This window comes from Scomber scombrus, chromosome 12 (genome assembly GCF_963691925.1).
Source record: "Scomber scombrus chromosome 12, fScoSco1.1, whole genome shotgun sequence".
NCBI lineage: Eukaryota > Metazoa > Chordata > Actinopteri > Scombriformes > Scombridae > Scomber > Scomber scombrus.
Window position 1 is genome coordinate 13,214,005 of NC_084981.1, and position 16,682 is coordinate 13,230,686.

The 16,682-nt window shown below is 36.9% G+C and overlaps 1 protein-coding gene across 1 annotated transcript in view; it reads right to left on the reverse strand.

Annotated features, from left to right (window-relative positions):
• Nucleotides 1-15,959, reverse strand: part of hcrtr2 (hypocretin (orexin) receptor 2) — a 30,469-nt gene extending 14,510 nt beyond the window's left edge. The window contains exon 1 of the mRNA XM_062430806.1: nucleotides 15,743-15,959. Within this exon, the coding sequence (XP_062286790.1) occupies nucleotides 15,743-15,959 (217 nt within the window). The remainder of the gene's footprint in view (nucleotides 1-15,742) is intronic.
• Nucleotides 15,960-16,682: the final 723 nt, after the last annotated feature.

The following is a 16,682-nucleotide window of genomic DNA, read 5'->3' on the forward strand; positions in this document are numbered from 1 at the left end:
CCTGATCAGTGTATTGTAAGTCTGGTCCATTAGCTCTTAAATGCTCCACAATGCTCCACAGCTAGTTGCCAATTGTCTGTTTGCCTTTTAGTGGTGAGCAGGTAGTGTACAGTGGGTATTTAGAGGTTTTCTGCTGCGTCCACGTGAGAGTGAAACAAAACTAAAGTTGTAGCTTGCTGCTGAACAATGATCTGAAACTCTCTTTAAAGTTCTGTAAAGCTGAGGGGAGCTGTGGAGTCAGGTGATAATTCTCTGTAAATTCTTAATTCTCACATTAAAAACTTTCATTTAATACATTTCATATCATCTTATAGTGCACTCACAGTGTATTGAGGTGAGACAAAGAGCAGGTGGGACAGAAAATAGCATGGATAGATTGAAAGTATAAACTGCGAGAGCAAGCATGGCCAGCAGGTTTACATAGCACAAGCTGTACATCATACCGTGTCTATTCACAATAAAAATCAATTTCAAAAAATGTAGCTGCTGGACACAATCTCCTACCTCACTAAAAGACTGTTTGTGCACTGGAGGCTTTAAGTTTCCACATCACACTTGTGTAAATTGAAAACTGGACCACAACTGGCTCCAAATTACAAGTACAGAGATACTTCAGCAGATGAAGGTGAAAACAACATTCCAGTGTCAACCTTTGCACAGTTAAGCTCCAACATCCGACCAAAGGTACAAGAAGAAAAACGTCTTTGAGTGGAGGAGGACATTAAAGATGTTTTCATGTCACGTGTCTGTTATGGTTTAACATTCTTAAAATGATATCAACTTCTACTTCACTTAAAAGTTAAGAATATATGAATATGTAAATATTTGTTGTAGTTCTTTAGTTTGCCCCTCTGTGGATTCAATGGTGTTGATTGACCACTGTCAGATTTCATTGGTTTCTTGCTTTTTTTCCATAAGTCTTGAAGTGCAGTAGGGTGATATCATCACTTTGAAATGCAGATGTGATAGACCTGCAGTGGATTATATAAGAAGGATGAACAGTCTAGACTGTGAGTGTAACTACATACAACATCAAAGATATGTCCCAGCCAAGTGAAATGATCTTTCTTTGCATATTTGATGAGAACCCTAAAGAATGTTTCACAAAGCCACATTTATATGTACTCAATCTGCAATGATGCTCTAAAGTAAAATAAAAATATAATAATAATATATTAAAAAGGACACAATGTTAATCATGTCTTAAACACAATTTGTCTGACTTGTTTGAATTAATTAGTCTATTTGATCATTTTTTCACACACTGTTCCTCCTCTTTCCACAACCTTAGTTTACAGGTTAGAAATCTTCAATCTGCATCTTTCAATCCAAGAATGCTGTTCAGCTTTGTGAGCTGTGTCATTGATTTTAGATGCCAGAAGTGCAAATAGTTTCCTTCGTTCTTTACTCAGATCTAAATTATTAAAGTTGAATTTCTCCCCCACATTCCCCAATCCCTGTTGAATTACCCTGTGCAGTTCCCCTCTGCTCATTTTTAATATTTCCCTCTATCCTCACTGATATGGTAAAGAAAATGAAACCTTCAACTTGTCCTTCAGATATTAATCCTATAAAATTTCTGAAGGAAGTGTTAAGCACAGGTAACCCCTCTGTTCTGCGTATTTTAAACTGCTCTCTGTTGACAGGTTAGGATCCTGATTTTTTTTAAACTGCTCTTGTTCAGCCACATATAAAAAAGCTCTTCATTCCTCTGATCTCAAATATTTAAGGCCAATTTCTAAACTCCCAATTTCAAAGTCTTTGGAAAAGGTGGTAGCAGATGAACTGAGTTTCAACTATTTTCATGGAAACAATATTTTTGACAAATTTCAGTCCAGTTTTAGTAAAGAAAACATGTGCTACTTTCATCCCCTGTAGATCTTTTATTGTCCTGTACTGCAGAGTTTCAACTATGAATACAGCAGCTTACATATGCTTTGCAGATGATGTCTCTTTAAATTAGAAACCACATCTCTGGACACATTGATGACCCTAATCGCTGTGTTTTACATATATACTGGTGAAAAAAATGTAGTCTAGCATTTATTGTGTCATATTTTTTTTATTTCAGAAATTGTTTAACTTTTTAATCTCATTATATTTGACAGCAGGCAATATAATGTATTTTAGTCATTTTGTGGCCAGGCACTAAACCTGGCCATAAAACTAACAAAAGTGTAACAAAACAGCGGTTGAACATTAATTGGTGGGGCCACACAGTCCAAAAGTGTAGAGTAGAAAGATGAGAACAACATGAATGTGTGATTATTATGGGTACGCCTCTCCTCCCACTGGGGCAGACAATGAGTTACAAAGATTGCAAGCTAGTTCAGATGAGGAAGTAACCTCAGTACTCTTCAGGAAAATGCCAGTTTGCATCCTACGCCCTGTGCCAACACCAAAATAGAGCTCTAAATTTATGATAAATCAACAACACCAAAATCTTCATCACAATAGGAGGAGTTCAGAGTGATGGAGGGAGCTGTTAGTCAAAGTATAAAGTATTATTAGCTGTAATGGTAGCTCTGGTGGTGTAAATGATTCTTATCCATGAATGAAGCATTTTCAGCTGGTTCAGCTGGGAACGAGTAGGTGCAATACTTGAATTTGGGCATTGAAATGTGGCCAGAAATGGGATTTTAATGACAAGCATGCTTAATTTGAGACCAGGAAAGTAATGGATAGATTCATTCCCCTGGCAACAATAAAACTTTATGGAATGTGTCTCTGGCCTTGAGAATAATAGCCTAAAAATGAAAGCACAGATGAATTGTCCAACAAATAACGACAATACAGTACATAGTATAATACTAATAGATCAGAAAGTCAGAAGTGTTTAAATTCACCTTTGATTGTTAATTCACAAAATATGTCAAAACGCTAGTGTTTGCACAGTTTTTCTGCCAAATATAACTTTTTTTATTAAGTTTACATTTGTGGTGATGATACATTTATTCAGACAGTTTTGGACTTAATCTGTGAAACTGAACACTGGCACTAATCCTGAAGGCAAAAAGAGCTTATTTACATGTTTTATTCAGAATATTGTGTGCTTGTTAAAGTTACACAAGTCGTTAGAAATAATCCCCTCATGTTTCTTCCCCCGCAAAACATTTTTTTTCCATTTTCAAAGTTTGTGTCTTTGATAGGAGCATAATGAAGGCTTGACTTTTTATGCATTGTATGTATTGACAAGTGTTTACATATGTGTTACTGTAGGTGGCAGTGTAACATGTGGATGTAGCATGTTGATGAAGGAAGTCCCAGGAGGCTAAGAGAGCACGGTACTATTAGGCATACAACAAAACTGGCCTAGCTAGTGTGAAATTAAAAACTTTATATGTCTTTATTACTTTAAAATAATAAACATTACCGTAGCCGATACACTCAAGCAAAGTGCTATTTTCTGTACAAGTACTCCAAAACATTCTTTGGTCAGTCTGAATTGGATATCTGTGTCCATTGGAAAAAAGACATCACCAACAACTGATCTCATTGCAGCCTGGTTTGGCTGAGGTCTGGGATTTTTTTTAAAGACAAAAAAACAAACACACCACCATGTCTTTTTTGTCCTCTACCTCTGATGGAGGAGCTGATTGAGCTCACTGACTACTCTTTGCCCTGCCTATTGTTGACCTCTTTAGTCTTCTGATATTAATTCAAATGTAGACAATTACAATATCAAAGCCATTTCATGTCAAGCACAGGACAAGCAGAGCAAAGAGTGTGCATGCAAGTGTTCATTTTTAATGATGAATAATTTTTGTAAATGACATTTTTTCACTGACAAAAAAGAGGCAATAGTTAAAATGAAAAACGAATTCATGATGACAAAAACTATGACAAAATCTACTTGACATCTTTACAGATGAGTCATCTCGAAATTCATAACGGTAAGAAAAAAAATGTAATGATGAACTTAATGTTCAGGTTAATTTTACTTAATGATGTATGACAGGAGAAAGGAGCATAAATGTAATGCAGAGACAACTTGGAGCTTTTTATTTTTAACTTATTCATCTTCACAGATACAGACGACCTCCTATGACAAGGATGATCACTGAGTGCAAATAAAGCTGGTGCATCCCAGCAGAATGTTTCAACAGCTCTCTAAGTGCTTCTAAGTGCAAAAGTCACTCTAAAGAAAAATATACCAAGGAGGAGGGCACAGCAAAATGGACTGGGGGCACAGGATTATTGGTCAAAAAGACTAAGGATGAGGACTTTTTTCTCATGACGGAGTATATCTAAATATTCAAGGAGTTATCGTCTAATTCAGTCTTTTGCAAAAAGCAAGGCCATATTGTTGTTTCTTTTATATGAGACGTATGTAATTGATCTTTCAAAATAAAGACGTGTTTCATATCACAACTGTGTCTATATTGCACGTTCAAATCTTTACATCATATCATTCATTAATAAAAGTTAAATAGATGTTTTCTCCAGGAGTCTATAATGAGTTTGTAGGGTAATCTGTGTATATACAGCAAACTGATTGGAATTTTTAAAGAAACATTTAAATATTCCATAACACTTTAACTTAACAGATTTTAGTCAACGAAATCTAGTCTAGTAGACAAGCACCCTTGCAGTCACTAAGACAAGCACACAACAAGAGCTCCTAATCACTTCATTAAAAAACAAACTTAAAAACAACAGCCCTCCTAATACACCATTCAAGTTTACTGGTACACATCTCCATGTTTTGCAGGAGTCTGTTGGGAATTAGTTATTATTCTAACATGCTGTTGGGTTAAATCACAACACAAGATGTGCTTCTGGCTCAACAAAAGAGACGCTGCCATACACAGAAACAAAGAAGGACCTGTCTGTAAAACTTGAATTATTAAGTAATCCATGCATCACAGTCAAGCAAATAAATGGCCCATTTATCAACTTGAAACTCTTTGTTTGGTGTGTTGAAAGGCTACAACAGAGACAGTCTGTACACTTACTTCAAAGGCATAAACCCTCCTTGATCTCCTGTTATTGTGGTCATAATTAAATGAATGCAATTAAGCACAAAACCCCAAATAAACCCAAAGGCATGCAATTGATGCAGACATGTGCTGCTTATTGGTACTTGGTGATGTCTACCTCTATAAAGTGCAACGTCTTTTTGCAAAAGGCTGTATTAGGATACCTTAAACAATAATAATGATAGTAACAACCCATTACCTACATTGTCATGCTGAGATTCTGGTAGGGGGCACCCAAAGTGCTTTTGCAATGCTGCTCATGCTTTATTGCTAAAACAGTGGGGTTCAATAGCAAAGACCCTGGCATAATGCCCTCCATCATCTTATCATGGACGTAATTGGCTTGTTATTATTGTCACTTGGAGGAAGCAGCAACAAGCTTTAGGGTATTATCTTATTAGGGTAAACCTGCAGTGTGGAACTTTCATGTAAATGAATGTCTGTTACATTCAAGCCCTCGGCTGTGATAGACTTAATGGCTATTAAGCCTATGACCGCCAGATAAATCTCTTTGTATTTCACAGCATACAGAGTTTTTGAATCTCATATTGGGCGTGATATCCATTTGCTCGTCTAGACTTTCCAAATGTTATCGGACTGAATAGATCAAACTTTGTTTTTTCATCTTTTCAACAACTAGTCAATTTGTTCTCACTCCCTAAAGGACTTTTTTTTTGTGATATTTTCAAGTACGGAATTTTGTTCGGAGTTTATTTCCTGATTTTCCAGCTCTTTCTAATAATGTTGATTTTGACATGTTCCTGGAACCACTCTCTTCACTGAAAGGGGAATCTAATTTATTTATTGTAATATTCACAAACTTTTTCTGAACTCATTCAATGCGCTTAAAACTACTTGGGAGGTAGATGTAGGTGAGGAAATCCCATATTATGTCTGGAAAGAGATTCTAAAAAGGGTACACACCTCGTCAATCTGTGCTAAACACAGTTTTATACAATGTAAGATCCTGCACCGAGTCCACTACACTAAAGCCCGGGTGGCTAAAATATTTTAGAAAAGTGTCCAGTATCTGTGATCGGTGTCAGCAAACACCAGCAAACTACACATGTTTTGGAATGTTCTTCTATAAAAAATGTTTTTGTTTTGTTCCTGTCATTGAGGGTGCACATGAGAATGTGCTGCATGCCTGTATCAGATAATCACAGCCAAGCGCCCTCTTTACTCTCACTGCCAGAAAGGGGAGACAAAAGTCCCACAGTGCAGCTTTAAAATAATAATAATAATAACAAGCCATTACCTACAGCGTCATGCTGAGATTTTGGCGGGGGGGCACCAGAGGTGGTTAATAGGGTACCTCTGGGAGCTTTGCCATACTGAACCTGATTAGGCCACCCCCTGATGCCCCCTACCAACTTTACATGGAGGTAAATGGCTTGCTATTATTGTCACTTGGAGGAAGCAGAAAGAAGCTGAAAGTGCAACATTGACATGATATTATCTTACAAACATAATATGGTGAATTTGTTAGAAAGCAGTTGCATTTTTTAAATACACTTTATTACATTTTTGCACTGGGGAAATTTAACACAAGTTATTTAGGGACACATTCAATAAACTGCATCATTGACAACGATAATAATGGCACAATAATCATCATCATCAATCTTAATCATCAGTCATAATAATACATCATTAAATAAAAGTGTTAACAGAAATGCAGCACACAAATGCTGAAGTGAGAGTCTCTTTTGTCTCATGTCCAACATTCTTTGTCTTTTCAGTTGGTTCCTATTTGTTTAAAGACCACCACTTTGAATAGTGACTTGGTGAAAGACCACTGCACACTTCATCTAGTCTGCCAGCTAATATGAACCACATAATATCTAATTTATTTTCTGATAGATTTTTTACTAAAAATGTTTTTAATACATACCTCATACAGTTTGTTACATGTGCCACATTAGACATGAAGTCACTACACACAAGATTATAACACGTTACAGAGCTTCTTCAATGTCCCTTTTTTCTTGGTCCAGCTTAACACTTCACAGATCGCCTGTCTTTTAATGCCTGATGCAATGTTTTTACAGAATATTGTCTTTAATTTTGAACCCAGATCTATGGCGCCAAAGCCTCCGTATCTTTTTTACTTTTGCACAGTAACTTCCTTTCAGTTACTTCCCAAGTTGTTCCCCTTATAAAACTGATGGCTATTTTATCAATTTTCTTTATTGTCTGTTCTTTGGAAGGAAAAATGGTAGCTAAAAACAACAATTTAAGTCAAACAAACACAGTTATTATTCAAATTCTAGTTTAATAACAAATTCAGTTATTTTTCCATATCTGTATTTCCGCATTTATTTCCCTTTCCTTGCTATCACAGTTTTTTCATAACAGTTTTTATAACTTATTTGTACACCTAAAATTGTCATTTCATTTCTATCATGAACATTAATCATAGGTTGTGTATCATCCCTTCAAACCAGACTCCTGTTAGTTTTCAAGATACCTCTTATATGGCTGAAGGTGTTCATTTATCATGTTATGGTTTTGGTGCCACTCAACCTGTCATCATCCTTGATTCTCTTCAATAGTGGATAGAGGGCGCTGTTTGACACCTTTCTTAATTTCCATTTTTTATGTTTAAACTGTATTCACATTAATCTGAATTGTTAATTGTGCACATAACTTCACTACATCAATAAACTCTTACTCAAACCCATAAGCTTTTAACACCGACCACAGATATAAAATCAAAGAATTTCTTTAGACTTATGATGAAGAAGTCAACCCCTGCAGAGTTACTGGTTATATCTCTCAGTATCCCCAAGTTATCCCACATATTCCTTCCCTTAATAATAATTTTTTCCAGGGCATCGTGTAGTATATTCTGTGAGAATCTTAAAAACTACATCCATCAGTGTGATATCACTCCAATGATCTATTTCATGTCCTTTCTTATAAATGAGTTTTATGATTCCATGATAAAAGGAGATGTTATCTTGATTCCAGCATTAAACACTGAGGTGAGCAGGTCTGTGAGCTCATTTATGCATATTTGGTAAAATTCAGTAGAAAGGCCATCTGGTTCTGGTGCTTTACCTTTATTTAATTCTAAAATTGCTTGTTTTACTTCATCTTTAGTAATCTCCTCACCAATTAATTTAGGACAACCTCATGCATTTCAATAGAATCAAGAAATGCACTCACACTATACAACTTACACTAATTTGTATTCGTTTTTTGACACAGTTGCCATTTTGGTTTGCTCATTTTCAACTGCTTGCCCATTATTATTTCAAATTGCAACATATTCAATTTGAGGTTTCTTTTGTGCAGTTTTATCAAGTAATGAGAATTTCCAGGACCTTCGACATTATTGTCTTTATCTGCCTGTAATCATTATTCATTGTCAACTGCAGTATTTTTTTTAAAATGTCATTCTTGACCCAAAATGTTACATTTATATTAAGAGAAGTGCCTTAATATCTCTTTAATGGTCTCCCATATATAACTATTAGATTTGGTTGAAATATATAAATTCTTTATAACTTTGACTCTGATCTTCAATTCTGCGACTATATTCTTCTTCTTCAAACAGTTAACATTTAATTTCCCATAACCTTTTTTCTCAGTCTATCTGTATTTCAACAGCTAGATGATCAGTTGTTTAATACATTTGTTTTATAGCCCAAATGGGTAATGGGTTCTGTCACACATAGCCTAGCCTATATACAATCAGTCGACAATTGTTTTGATGTTGCCATTAAAATGAGTCCATTTTGGTACGATGCAACTTCCTTAACACATCTTTACACATCATTCACTCATCCTTTTGTGCTCTTCCTTCTCTAGTAAACCTCAGGGATTATAAAGGGATTAAATCTTTGACATCTGTACATGTACTGACATCTCCACATAGGATGGTATGATATACCACAGTTAATAGTTTTTGCAGTGTCTTAAAAATCTTAAACAAAGCAATCAACTAATAAAATTCTCCCTGCAATAATGTTTCTACTTTTGATCATTTCAGCTTTGTTTATAAAAATAAAAAAAGCCAACTGTCAGTTTTAGATGTGCCGTTTGTCCTAATAGCAGTTACTTCCATTACATCTTTTGTCTTAATCCTTGTGTAGATATAATTCATTATGTTAATTATAATTCTACTGACTTGAGGCCTATCAAATTACATGTAGTAACTGAAAGTGAAGTCATTGAGGCAAAGGTTTCATATCAAATCTAAAACTTTAATCTTGACCTGGACTTTCCCTCAACAGAAACACTAAATTCTTGTCAGAGTTGATTGTTGTATCTTTTGGCTCACACTCACATGCTCTCCAGGTTCATCTGTAGTTGCAACAGGGGAGTCTACACCTCCACCAGCCTGGAGGAAGAGGAGGGCAGACTGACGTCAGCGGCTAGCACGAGCTCCAGCTCTCAGTCTGCCTCCTGCCGCTGCTGATTGGCTGCCTCTCCAGTGTTCTGTGCTAGTAGATGCCATGGCCGCTGCTGGGTTCCTCCAGCTGTTGAGGGGCTCTCTCTTTATAACTCTTGCAAAGGTGCCTCTCCCTCAGCCTCTGCCTCCTCCAAAAGGTTCTGTTCCAGCAGCTAGCCTTTCAGCTCTGTGCACGCTCTCGGCTCTCGAAGCACTCCGGTCCTATTTTGACTGCGGGACGTCCTGCGTGGGAGCTGCTGTCTGTGGAGCATGAGCACTCTGTTGTGGCATCTGTTGGTTGTTCTGTTGAAACAGCTGCCTCACTTGTCTCTGTTGCTCCTCAGCCTGGGACCTCGTCTGGGCTCCTGCCTTGTTGCTGGAGGAGTTTGAACACTGAAAATACAAATGCCCTTCTCCGCACAGATGCACTCAGCTGAGTTCTTTGCTTCATGGCCAAGGTTTCTGCATCTCCAGCACTCTACTTCCTGACAGTCTTTGACTTGACATTCCATGCTGTTACAGATGAAACAATGTGTCACCTAACTAGATGCAGCCACTGTTTGGACCAATGGAGATTGATATTAGCATGTTCTTTTGTTGTTTTTGTTTTTTTCATAATGCATCACGCTGGATCCTCAATTTGTTCTTTCCAAATACCAAATCCCCAACTGGTCCACTGGCTTAAACAGCTACTTAAGGATGTTACAATAGCGGTTTAGGTATAGCTCCACATCATGATTGGCCTATCCAAAACTTGACCACAATATTAACAATGACAATAACAACAGACGAGTCAACTTGCCAATTTGTATCTTCATATCTTCATCTGCTTTGGAAGCATAATGCACCAGGTAACTTCAGTGGAGTGGAAGAAACACAGATCTAACTCACACCTGATACATACCTGATACCACATAGCAATAAATTAATAAATGTCTCTGACAGTGACAGTTGGATTTAAACATCAGTTCTTTGCCCACAGAGGATTTTCTCTGGATTTTTTTGGGACAAAGGCTGGAGAACATGCATAGTCTGGTGTACACTGTATGTGATCGCAGTCAAGCACTTTTAGAGTGTTGTGCACTTAAGTGAAAAAAAAAAGATTTGACATACAAAATTGTCCATAACAGTATCATTTTTATATCAAGAAGGAACAAAAAGATTAAAAATAAAAGATGTGACATACTTGAATGCCAATTTGATTCAGAATCAATCCTCGATTCAACACTGATTTTTTATGAATTCATAAAAACAAATCATACAAAATCATTTTAATAATATAATAAAAAAGGGGGGCACTATGTTAATTAATTAATTAATTAATTAATTTGTACGCATCTTACAGTCTCCTGCCTGTATGACAATAACAAACTGAGGGGGAGGTAGAGTGCTCCACTGTGTTATTAATATCTCCAGTAGTGGATAGCAGCCTCCCTGCTGCACTGTTAGCTCCAGAGAAAAACATCACTGTCCAACATGCTGAGTTGGTACAGGGTTTTTGAGGAGACTGAGCACCTAGTTATTTCCTTCACCTGTGTTGTTTAATGCTGCAGTGTTTGTTGGTCAACTGGTCTCATTTGTTACTGCTGGAGTTTACCACTCCACTCTGCTAACATTAGTCTCTGAGTAATGGTGTAGAGAGTTACTTCACGCTCATCTGAATTATTATACAGTCCAGAAATAAAAAAAATGCTTGCAACCGATGCAGTTTTTGAAGAAATTCTCCAAGAAAATGCTGTACACTGTCCTGGTGCTACACTGCTCTCACAGTTGAGTTCCACTTTTTTCGTTCTGTCAACATCACCTGTTGGAGTTTTCAACAAATTCAACCTTTGGTGTAGATGTACAGGGAAAACCCTGCCACATAATCACGTTAATGAGGATCTCTTTCAGCTGTGTACTTCAGCCTTGCCAGGCTTTGGGTAAAGTCAATTAATGTTGTTAATTGACTTAGTAAAGAGTTTGATGATTCGTGACTTTGTCAATTAATCAATATTTCCCGGCTTCCTTGCCAGATCCAGATATCTTACTTGAGAGGAGTAATGCATCTGGCCGCTTGATGAATATACTACTAGTCAAATGTTTGGACATGCCTTACCATTCCTTTGAATGAGAAGATGTGTCCAAATGTTGTGTGAAAAATCCAATGTTTACTTTGCTTTGGTAATACAAATACATTGATTAAAGCAGCTTTCAGGAAGGAAGCAAAACCATTAAATCAAGTAGGATTGATTTTGTATGTTCCAGTAAACGAGACTAAAGCTGTGTCTACACAGGACGCATGGTGTGAGCACAAGACCTCTGTTTGTTTTACTACACAGGTGGCTTTCAAGTTCAGTGATAACTGTAGGTCACAACAGTTTTGGGAGCACTCTCTGAGTGGGAGCACTCTCTGAGTACTCCCCAATTCATAATCACAGCAGTTAAGTAAAGTGTAAAGTAGAGGAAAATGGTGGAGACGCAAGCTTGAGACCCCTAGACCAGCAGGATGAATTGGTAGGGAAAGTTAAAAAGCAGCACTTGCCCTTCCTCCCTACCGTCCCTGAGGTGCCCTGAACTGCTGCTGTGTGGATCACACTGTGGTTGTACAGGGTAGCTTCCAGGTGTGAATGTAATTAGGGCGTTCCACTCTGTGAGACTTCCCTGAATAACACCAGGTTGAAAAAAATGAGTGAAACATGAGCTGTAGCCCATGTAGACAGACATTTTGATCAAAATAGAAGCATATATGTTCTGTCAGACATGAGATGGACGACTGAAAAAGCCCTCTGTGTAGAAACAGTGTTAGAGTCTACAACCATGCTAGTTGCTTTGTGATGATGTATGTGAGTTATACACTCATGGAAGCATGTTATTATGCTCACAGTGATATTTCTAGCATGTTGATTTTTGGCAGGTGTAATGTTCACCATGTTCACCTTGTTGTTTTAGCCTCTTAGCATGACAACATTTGCTAATTAGCACACAAAGTACAGCCGAAACTGATGGGAAAGTTTTGAATTTTGCAGCTGGTCATAATGTAGTAAATAAAGTATTGCACAGAATTAAATTTTAGACTAAATGTAAAGTCATGAGATCAAAGTTGTTACAATTAATATCTTCAGGGGACCATACAATGTTGTACCAAATTTTATAATAATTTATCAAATAGTTAGAGTTGTAAAAAGTTTGGAAGTTTTTCTGTTATTTATAAAATACCAAAGCATTTTTGTGTCCGTTTTTAATGAGTTCTGTGTGATTTCCTTTCAGCAACTGAACTGCTGTTATCAGCGGGTGAAGCGTCAACAAAAGCACAAAAAACGCAAAGAAAGAAGCTACGATGATTTTAAAAGCTGTGTGGTTCTGTTTGTACCATGCTTCCTCATTGGAGGGATACAGTTATAATATGAACCGGTTAGTGTTGGCTCCAAAACGAATGGCCTTCCTGATAAAACATGTTAGGAATTCTTGAATACCCCTGTATCTGTTAGACAAACAAATTCAAACTAGAAAGAAGAGTTAGTCTGCTGGACATCTTAATTAATGAAGTAATTACTGTAGCTGCATCTCAGGGCTGCTATGAGTAAGATGTATTGTTAGGCATGCTTTGGTTGTCTTTTTCTGCAAGAGACAAAGACAAGCTGGTATATTTTCTGTGTATTTATGACCGTTACACCATTTTAATGTACAGGACAGGTCTGCAGTATTAATGAAATTAGGGTTTAGAGATTAAATGCAGAACATAGGCCTACTAAATTTAGAGAGTTGATGCAGTCTGATTACTGCAATCACAACATGTGCATGTCCATGTGATGTGTGCCAGTGTGTGTGCTTGTCAGATTGCAAGACCTGTTGAATTGATCATTGAAGCAGCAGTGTACTATAGCAATGTTATAGACTTTTAAAGATATGCTTCTATTTGGTTTATCTGTGTATGGCATTTTCATGTTATATATGTTCTTATATTGTTCAAGGTTGTACGAAAACATTTTTTTTATCATTTAGGACAGGTAATAGTCAATAAGGCTATCTCATGTGCATGTGTAGAAAATAAAGTTGAAGAACAATGTAGTCCTAGTAAGATGTAGAGAAGTCTGCAAAATGACTGCGAAAAGACTGTGATTACGTGTTAAATTGTGTAACGTGGAATTTTTACACAAGATGACTACAACATCTCAGCTGTAGCTCTTGATGTCAAAAAATAAAATAAATAAATCATGCAATATTTCCCTTTCCTCTTGGACATGTGAGGCAAATGTTTAATCCATAAGAAAGTTGTGTTTAATTGAGGGGAACATGAGTCAAAACTGAGGTAAAGACTAAGCTCCACTGAAAATTGTAACATGGCAAAATGGCTACCACAATATTTCTTTGAGTCGTGAGCAAGATTTAACATTTAGTACTCTTAACAGTGGTACTACCATTAGAATTGTATCCGAAATGACCCATAAATCTTCCTGGCCCTCTTATTAAACCTACTCTGGCCACACCACTGCTAAGTAGCAAGAGCGGCATGAGATGAATAAAAGAGACAGAATGAGCTATGCTTCCTCATCAAAATATAATTACCCTCCGTCTTTTTTCTCAACTCAACTCAACTCAACTCAACTCAACTCAACTCAACTCAACTCAACTCAACTCAACTCAACTTTATTTATATAGCACTTTAAAACAACCACAGCTGAAACAAGGTGCTGTACACAAATAAATAAAACAACACAGGAACATAAAACAACTAACAAGAAATAAATACTAAAATAATTGTAAATATTTTTTTTAAATATTGATGTCAATAAAACAATAACTAAAAACAAACCATAAAACACTAAAACAGGAGCAGAGTCTCATGCAGTGTTGAAAGCCAAGGAATAATAATGGATTTTAAGACGAGTTTTAAAAATGGACAGTGAGGAGGCTTGTCTAATTTTTAATGGAAGCTCGTTCCACAATTTAGGAGCAGCAACAATAAAAGCTCTATACCCTCTGAGCTTCCACTTTGAGGAGCGTTTCTGACTTGAGTTAATTCAACTAGAGGAAAGGTCTTTAAATATGTATTCTTTATTTTATTTGAGATGCAAGGTTTCATCCAAATTTTGCATTATATTATAAACCGAATTGTACACAAGAATCATTATTAATCTTTGAACAACCTGTTTGGTTAAAAAATGATTGAACTAGTGAGTGTGGCATAACATTTGGGGGAAATGTTTTCAGTATATTCAGTATATTGACTTAAATTAATTAAATTACTGTTGTTCTCACACTCATTGTTTAATGTTCATGCATTACATGATGCATAGCACCTCTTCTGCCTCACAAGCTGTGGAATAATTGCCAATGAAACACTGCAGTGCTAGCTTTAAAAGAAGGCATTGTAAAAAGTTGTAGTGTCTGCACAAGTCTGTACCAGGGTCCTGCTCTTTAAGTCTATATTGATAAACTAGGTCTGCTTGAGTTTGCTGAGACAGCAGTTGTGACTAAAAACTGATGTTATTAATGAAAATGGTTTCAGTTACCAAAAATCACTTCAGCTGATAAAAGAGAGGAGAACCATATGATATGACAAAGAAGAAACATCTGCACAGATGAGAGCTGAGGTCAAGATGGATCGAACTACAAATATGAATTGGTTGTTCTTCATCCATGTGTGGTGTCATTCTTTGTTACAGTAATGCCATAACACATCATAAGAATCTCAGCTGGGCACTTTCAATAGAGTCCCCGACTGGATATTCTTGATATATATTCAACAGCAGTCTACCAAGAAATTGATATCATGTATTTAAAGCAGTTAATAAAAAATATCTAGGATTTAAACGCTAAAATGTATCCAGCTCATAGCATTGTCCTCTATGCTGATTTTAATGTTGCATGAGAATGAGTGAGAGGTTTTTTCAAACACATAAAAAAACCAAAAAAACTAAAACAGGACAAAATGACCTAGAACATATGAGGAAATTATGTCTGTCAAGGCAACAATGAACATAAAAACAATACGATAATCAGTTTTGATTTAGAGAGCGTTTTCTCTTTCAAAACCCTGCAAATGAGCCCACAGTGTGAAATAGGTGATATTATTTGTACAATATGTATCTTTAAAAAACATCTGTAGGGGTGCAGTTGTGAACATTTTGCTGCACTTTGCTGCCCTGGAGTCGCACTCTGCATCCTCCGTGATGCTTCTCCATCAGCAGATGCGCCACTGAGATCCCACTGAACACCTAATACAAACTTAGTATTTCAGAGTTTTCATCAGTGTGGAGTTAGGTTTTGTTTTCCATGCAGCATTCGTGCTGATCACAACCCCAAAAAGTTGATTCGCTTTGACACTTTTTCAGGACTTGATACGCATGCATGGAGAAAACACTTAAAAGATCACACTTACCGAGCGAGTTTCCAATGAGTGAAACGAAGAACACAATAATGTAAGCCACAATAAAAACCCACTCATACTGTTTGGGGTGCAAATACTCTCTCCAGATGTATCTCAGAAGTTCATCGTCATCATCCACAGTGGAGTGCAGATGTGACTCCGTGCTGTTGGGCACATGTGGAGAGGGTGCACACTCCTCGCAATCCAAATTCCCAGTGATCCCAGACATCCTTCGAGCTGTTTCTGTGTTAGTTGTATCCCTGCTGTTAGTCTTGTGTCTGTAGTGACCGCGGGTCGTTGAGGAGCCTGTCAATAAGACACAGTGGAGCGATAATATCGTGCTCCACAGACCTCGTCAGTGTGACGCTGGTTTCTTTTCTGTCTCCATGCACGAGCACAGCAGGGTCAAACACAACACAGCTGACTGTCGCGAGCAATAAGCTACAAGTCCACATCCCCAAACCCCTTTATCATGAAGCTACATGGAAACAAGCAGGAGTCAGGTAACCAGATGTATTTTAAACAAAAGCTGATCATCTTTAGCCTGCTGCTGATATTTATGAACATTTAACATATCCCCATAGAGAAAAATACTGGCTTTATGGTGATTTTTTCACATTTCCAGTATCTCCCTAGGCATTAAAAAAATCCTTATGTCAAATTTGACCCAGTGAGGTTCAATCTTCCTGGATTGAATCATACCCTGTACCCATGGGTCAAAAAATCATTGGGTCACCAATCAAACACAAGAGACAACATGTTTTTTTGACCCTGTGTTAGTTTCAGTTATGTTTCCATTGGGTCATTCAACCACAGTAATATGTGGTTATGTTGACATGTATACAATGTCATGTTGTTATACAATATTGCCATATTTTAATTACAGTTTTGTCATAAATCAAAACAAATAGGAAAGTTATTTTTACCTGTTGTAATATTATGTTTGATATTT